Source organism: Poecilia reticulata, linkage group LG11 (assembly GCF_000633615.1).
Source record: "Poecilia reticulata strain Guanapo linkage group LG11, Guppy_female_1.0+MT, whole genome shotgun sequence".
Taxonomy (NCBI): Eukaryota; Metazoa; Chordata; class Actinopteri; order Cyprinodontiformes; family Poeciliidae; genus Poecilia; species Poecilia reticulata.
Window position 1 is genome coordinate 7,696,998 of NC_024341.1, and position 7,763 is coordinate 7,704,760.

At 36.1% G+C, this 7,763-nt stretch overlaps 3 protein-coding genes across 7 annotated transcripts in view; 1 reads left to right on the forward strand and 2 right to left on the reverse strand.

Annotated features, from left to right (window-relative positions):
- The window catches only part of pex11b (peroxisomal biogenesis factor 11 beta), a 12,012-nt gene extending 9,274 nt beyond the window's left edge, over positions 1-2,738 (forward strand). Inside the window, exon 4 of the mRNA XM_008421580.2 lies at positions 421-2,738. Within this exon, the coding sequence (XP_008419802.1) occupies positions 421-838 (418 nt within the window). The 3' untranslated portion in view covers positions 839-2,738. The remainder of the gene's footprint in view (positions 1-420) is intronic.
- The window catches only part of dlgap3 (discs, large (Drosophila) homolog-associated protein 3), a 908,365-nt gene that overhangs the window by 610,596 nt on the left and 290,006 nt on the right, over positions 1-7,763 (reverse strand). The gene's annotated exons all lie outside the window — the stretch shown is intronic.
- ilf2 (interleukin enhancer binding factor 2) overlaps positions 6,082-7,763 on the reverse strand; it is a 31,333-nt gene continuing 29,651 nt past the window's right edge. The window contains exon 15 of the mRNA XM_008421582.2: positions 6,082-6,271. The gene's annotated coding sequence lies outside the window, so the exon portion shown is untranslated. The remainder of the gene's footprint in view (positions 6,272-7,763) is intronic.

Sequence of the window (7,763 nt, forward strand, 5' to 3'; positions counted from 1 at the left end):
ATTTTACATTTTGTTTCGAGTTGAAATGTACTGAAGTCTTATTTAAATTTGAGTGTTTAGCTTGTTAATTGTATTGTTAGAAGCAATTGTTTGCATTATTCAGACACTTTTTATTAAACTGGCAATAGTAACGCTATAGTTGATTTCTATCATAACTATAAGTTTCAGGCTCAGGATTTTTTTTTAATTTAAGCCCTGTGTGTGAGGAAAATAAGTATTTAAATACCCTGTGACTTTGCAAGTTCTCCCACTTAGAAATCATGAAAAAAATCTGAAATTTTCATTTACACACACACACATATATATGTGTGTTTATATATAAAAATTAAAAACTTTTGTCAACATGTGATATGTTCATATTAAACTGTAAATGAATGAAATAAACAAATAAACAACTGAAACATGTGTTGAACTTGACAGGTACTACCTATTTGCTCTGATTCTCAATGTCACTCGAGATGTGTATGAACTCTACCTGCTCCTGGACTGCGAGGATTGTTGCAGAAGTACCAAATCATCATTGTCTACTAGTCCCAGCAGTGCCATCCCTGCTGACCAACTGTCTTCATCATCATCAACTTCTTCCATTGAAGTCACTGCAACTCCTGCTGTCATGTGGGTCTGGCTCCGCAAACGCATGCATCAAATAGGAACTGTCCTGTACAACAACCCACCACTCCTGTTGGACCTTCTGAAGAATGGCTGTGATATTTTTATTCCACTGGATAAGCTGGGGATTTATCAAACTGGCCCAGGGTTTGTTGGGTCTTGTGGGTTGCTCTCATCAGTCCTCTCTATTATCACCATGCTCCACCCATGGCTGAAACTCAAGCCATGATCCCAGATAAACCATAAACAGTCATCGCATCAAATTCTGTGAAAGAAAGGGTGTCCTGCCATCACTGTTTGTTATGGTTCCATCCAACAGTAGGTGGATTGTCATTCCAAAAAAAACATTTCCCTGCTCCACCTGGGGCCAAATATATTAAAAAAGATACCAACAAATGCATGTCACTGCGCACACACAGTAGAAATGTTTGACAGTTTAAATGTTCATTTTTTTATTGGTTCATTGGTTTATTCGTTTTATTGGAAAATGTAATTTTTTTTACTAAAACTCATATCAGAAAGATAATTAAAAATAGTTTCCAAACATACAGAAATCACATAGCAGGAGTTTGTTTTTCTGTCTACAGACCAGTATTAATCTCACTGGACAATGTGACTTTCTCTTTAAAATGTACTGAAAAAGGTGGATGGCTTTGTTGGAAATTTAGTTTAGCATCTGACCCCTGTTGTTGCAATCTAAATGTCAGTTTTTCAAATAATTTCAGGTACTAATATCCAAGAAATATGTTATTTCACACTAGTTTGATACACCATGACTTAACTTGTCAATGTGCAACTAGAGCATGTTAACAAGATGCAGTGTCTATTATTTCTCTACCTTGTGGTTTTTCTCAGATGAAAAACCACAATAATATGTGTTATGTTATCATATAAAGTACCCACCCTCCCCTTATGTTTTTTTTTTCCAGGGGTTAGTTTGTCAATAAGGGGGGGAAAAAAAAATCAGATTTCAAACTTCAAACTTACATCCCAGTGTTGGACTCAGGGGATTCGACCTAATGACCTCAGTAAATACTTTACTGTGATTACAGGTATTTATTTGTTCAGACAATGTTGAATCTTTGCTTTTTATTTAGTGTTAGACATGAGCCATCTTGGTTGGAAAATTTCCCATCCAGACTATATCTTTCAGCTAAGGGAACAAAGACGTGGCTCCAGAAGAAACATGTCAAGGTCATGGAATGGAATGGCCTTGATGTTTCCTGACCTCAGTCCCATTGAAAATCTATGGAGAGAGCTGAAGCTTCACATTTACAAACGCAAGCCTAAAAATAAGAATTTGGTGATGGGCCACAAATACTCCTTATGAGAAGTAATTTTCAAATAATTATATAAGGCACACTTTATAAAAAAAAACAAAAACTACTGACTGCTGTGCTTTCCAACAAAGGTTTTGCCACCAAATATGATGTTTCACTGGGGGGTCAAATACTTATTTCTTTCAATAGAATTCAAATATATTTTTTTCTCATTTTATGTAATTTTTTGTTTTTCTTTTGATACTCTGTGTCACTGTTAAAATAAAGCTGGCATAAAATTCTGAGATGTTTAATTTTTTGTGTAAATTATTTTAAAAACTGAACAAAAAGTTTGGACAAATATGTCAATATTTTTATGCACTTCCTTTAGACTTTATAGCTTTTGCCTGAACTGATATATTTCTCCCAGATGAATCCTAAGTTAGTATATGTAACTGGAGCACAAGACAATGTTACATTTCTGACAATGGAAGGTTGACAATTTGGACGGGATCAACAACCAGAGAGGAAGAGTGAGGTCGTTGTGGAGGAGTAAAGAGGCAAAATAGGAAGAGGCAGAGGAGGAGATGCCAATTTCCATCACACCATCATATGGTAGTTTGTAATGTAAATGTTTGTCCCATAACAGGATGCCGGTGGAGTTCCTATCACCTTACTCTTCATTCCTCAACCCCAATGAGGAATATTTTAGATTTTTTCTCAGCATGTGGAGATGGAAATGCAGTTCTCACAGCACTGCATGTACAATTTTTCTTAAAATCTTATGTTCCCATTTTTACTTTGTGCTCTTTTTTCCCTTCTGTCAATGACATGATCCGTCAATAAATTACTGAACAAAGTAAAAGTGAATGTGAATCTTGTCTCTTGCCATTAATCTAACAATTGCAATTTACAATACTTATAAAAGCTTTAGCTATAATTTACAACAGAATGTCCCTCCAGACTACACTGTAATATTGACAAGATGACTAATCAATTTGTGTTTTTACACAATAAAACAGGGACTTATGCTAGCGCACCAACATGTTCTTTGACACATATTTACTTTCAAGACCGATGAACTAAGAATTTTTAGAAAGACATGCATGGTGTGTTACTGTTTGAGGAATACACCTGTTTCGCAATTGTCAAAGTAAAACTATAATAGGAATAATAAACTGATTTAATTCATAAAAATGTAGTTTCCTAGAATGCTGTTCAACAGTAAATATTAACCCAGTAGTCATGTTTCTGGTTTTCTAAAATATAGTTCTAATTTCCTCTGATGAATGGCAGAATTTCTGTTGGCTTTAATTGGTTGCTCTTTAAATAATTAGATATAAGATTTTTATTAGATTATAGTGAATGGTTGCTTTTAAGCAATATTTAAAAAAATATTTTAAAATTTTTACTTTGACATTTTAAGTTTATAAATTTCTAAAACTGCACTGCAACAAACTCATCCAAATTACTAATAAAATGCATACTACAAATCAGATTTTTCAATTGTGATTAAGTGATTAAAAAAAAGCATAAAAGTTAATTTTCTGATCAAGATGATTTTAATCTTGGATTCACCTACTTTTGTTATGGCACATCTGTGCCACATGTAGAAATCAACTTCAAAGAACAGACATTAGCTTCAACGCTTTAAGAAGTTTAACTGCCAAAATAAAGCTAGATGTCTCTTCACTTAGTTCTCAGCTCAACCTTTCACAAATTGCTTTTTTTCATCACCAAACAATTTGTGAAACAAAATAGTTTTTCTATATTTGGAGCTCAGTATAATCACAGTATCTCATGCATCCTTTCTGCAACTTAGCTGTAATATTGACTTTTAAAAAAAATTTTAACTGACATGTTAGACCCTCATCAAAACATACATGGAGTGTAGCTTTGATTCTTTCATGCATGTTTGAAAAATTCTTGAATCTCTTGTAACCATTTGGGGTTGCCTATACCTTCTTTCTCACCAAGCCCACCTCATAGAGCTACCCTCCCCCGTGCCTTTCCCACTTAGCTTCTTCAAATTAGCGACTGCAGCAATTACACACCTACTGGAGCTTCTAATATGTAACCATTTCTGAATCCAATACTCCGAAGAACACTTTTAAGCAGCTTAATGTTGAAATGTTGTGATGATGTGCTGAAGGTAGAGTATTGGAAAGAGCAGCTTCTTAAAGAGACAGAGGCCCAATTACAAGATATTAAATTGCAAGGTAAATTTTCTTTTAAGTCATGTTTGATATGTACATTATTTTTACAACAACTGAAGGTTACATAATTACTTGATTCTGCTATAAAATGGTACTGTGATCCTGGAAAACACAATACTACTCCTTTAAGTTAATCAATCTGGAGATTATGGAAGTTACTGTACACTGGATGGGAATCAAAACTGATACTATTTTCTAATGGGATACTTCAGAAAAGAATATTTATAATTCATTTGAAAACCTTGTATCTTGAAAATCTACAAGTGGAAACAATACTTCCTATAGAAAAGAAAGGAAGTCCCTCTCTCCCCCATCAAGCTTCAACATAATGGGGTGCTGTGGTGACGCAGGCGTTAAGCACAACCCACATATGGAGGTCTGTCACAGGTTCGATTCGAGGGCTGGTGACCTTTGCCGCATGCATGTCTTCTCCCTTCTCTCTTTACCCACTTTCCTGTCAATTCTCTATCAAACAAAGGCCACTAGAGCCAATAAAACCTGTTTTACAAACAGCTGACATAATAGATTTAATTTTGCTTGAAGCACTGTATTGATGCTGCTACGCAAAAAACAATTTGCCGAGTCGATCAACTGTCGTGCAAAGATTGGATGTTAGCAGTTAGTTTATCATCACTTCAGTACATAACTTTAATAAAAATATGTTTTCTCCATATTTGTTAAAGCTGTCACCATGTCATAGCAGTTTGTTATGAGACAGATAATCTGTGAAAACAATCAATCTCCTCCACCTCCTTCCTGAATTACAATTACTGGTTAAAGTAATGCACCGTTCTGACCAAAACAACCAATCAGAACCAGTAGGCCACTCTTAGCACTGTGAATTAGCCTCATTCACTCACTGCTAAATGTGCTAATGGGGGAGAAACAACTTCTCATTACAAGAAACTGTTGATCTGTCATCATTGGTAGCTATGCTAACTAAACTGAGCATTCACAGTTTGCATCTACACAGCTCTGGGCTATGCTAGCTGCAGCATGGCACAAATTGAGGGGGAGGAAGGATGAGCAGCACCACATGAGATTGTGATTGACAGCACTAAAACTTTCCTGCCTCTGACTGGTTGTTTCTAGCACTGGGAGAAAGCAGAGGAAATAGATTTTTTACAGATTATTGTCACAACATGAGTTTTAAAAAATGTGGAAAAAAATATTTATAAAAAAGTTACATTCTGCAGCTTTAATTTCACTCAGAAGAGAACAGGTCAGGAGGGAAGTGGGTTAGAGCTTCTGCTCATCTGTTAAGAGGTAAAAGGCACAGGGAACAAGTTAAATATATGAATATGTTGGTAATTTTTTTCCTTAATTCATTAAATGCTAATGAAAATGAGGCAACAGTAGTCTGTAGCCAACTATGCTAAATGGTTGATAATCTCTCAGTCTACCCACCTCTCGGAGAAAAACTGGGTTATAAATCAACACTCTTGCCTTTTTCCTCCCTCTCCCTCTTTTTTATTTTTGAAAACCCGATTTTATAACTTTTCTTAGCAGCATAGTAACTGCCACAGTCGCCGCTGTATTCAGCTGCACACGTCACTGTTAAGCGCTCCAAGCAGGAACTAACCATTTAATGCAGATAGGGCATTCAGGGCAAAAATGGATGTGTGTTTTATGGTCTGGGGGGGGGCAACATAAAATTTTTACTGCTAAAAACAATCTTTGAAAATACAATATGATTAATTTTGTATTTGACAGGACCCCGAATCTTTTATTTTATGTCTATGAACAAAATATAATTAAATTGTGGAGAGCCCCCTGCTGGTCAGGGTCCCTAGAATTGTCATCACCCCCCCCCTCCTAAGGAAACACCGACACTGCATGTTGGTTAAAACTTTGTGTAAGGGATGTCTCCAGGGTCAGTTAGAAATCATTCCTTAACATTATTGTGCAGTTATGCTTCATTGGAAGCTTTGCTTTGTTTGGATGATGCTCTGCTATTTTCATATTTCACTCGATTGTTTCATGAACAAACACATAACCCAATCTGAAAACATGTTTATTCAACTTTTACAAAGACAAATATAAAACCAAATCAAGGGAAAGAAAAACTTCTCAATAATTAAAAGACAATACAGTCCCATTTTTGGGAAATTCTGGCTTCCAAGGGAGCTCGTCTGATAGGTTCCTCAGTGTACCCCACATCATCCTTATTGAGATTAGCCAAGTTCACTGTGAATGAAAAAACAGCAGTACATACGTGGTCATTTTGGGGGTTTTGGGGGGGTTCTTAAGGTACCATCATTTAACACCTAATATGATACATATTTACAGCAACATGATACTATGACGCTGAACAAAAGCACAAAATATTCCCATGTAAATTCTGATATTATACACTGATACAAAATAGTTTTGTGTAGTTAACTAAAACTGTGTGACAACAGCTGAAAGGGCCTCAACATTCCCTTCTCTGTAATTGCTCATTTATTGGCATTTTTGCATGCTATGGCAGCCATGTCCACACACAATGCAGTGTGAGGGAAGAATCTCTATAGAGACAATATCAAAGACAAAAAAAAGGAAAAGGAATGCTGATCCATACTGTATTTTGAAAAAACAAAACCCCATTCGAAACTAGGATTTGAAAAACCATCCTGGCAATCTACACCAACATACAAATTGAAATCAGGCAAATAAAAGGAGTGAAAATGGTCTCAAAATACCTGTGCGTGTGTAATACTGGTGTAATGAAGAGAGCTTCATTACTGGGACTATTTTTACTCAAGTCATTATATAGCACTTTAAAAGCACTTTTTGCGCTTTATTAACAAGCACTTTATTTAGCACTGCACTTTAAGCATAGATTTGCACATAAATAATTTGCACACAAGAACTTTTAACTGTATTTATTGAGTATTTTTAGTGGTTAGCATGTAGCCTTTTGGTCTGGGCTATGCACAGCTGCTTGGACAAATACTGCCCCGGGGTCCAGACACCATTTATAGGTTCCGAGAGAGACCATTGAAAATTGTGGGAGGGAAGAATTGTTTATGGGTTTTTATGGCCTTTCATTATGGTGTAAGATAATACATAAAATATTTATAAAAAGTAAGTGAAAATGTTTGTATTTTAGGTGAAGATTGGTGGATTGAGATCCCCCTCAATTCATCGGACCGCTGGTTTGGTCCGTCACAGCAGGGACTATTTAAGGTTGCAGTTTCACCTGTGAAATTGTTCTGGTTCTTGATGCTGTGAGAAGAATAAACCACTGCTGTTTCCACCTGACTCTGCCTCAACTATTCTTCCTCACTGTAAAATCCAGCCACAAAAGGCTGCCTTGTTACAATTGAAGTGATACTCAGCAGAGGTGGGACCAAGTCACTGTTTTGCAAGTCTGAGTCAAGTCTCAAGTCTTTGTCCTCAAGTCAAGTCAAGTCTCAAGTCGAGAGCTTGGAATTTCAAGTCATTTTGAGTTTTTTGTTTTTTTTAAACAATGTTCCAACTATGCTAAATGTAAATAAATGTAAATAACAGACCATGTGTTCTTTTTCAAATCAATGCACTTGATTTATTTGCAATGCACTCATTGCAAATAAAGCACAGTGGTTTTGAATTTGGATGTGATGGTTCTACTGGGAGACTTCAATGCTCACGTGGGCAATGACAGTGAGACCTGAAGAGGCGTGGTTGGGAGGAACGGCCCCCCCGATCTGAACCCAAG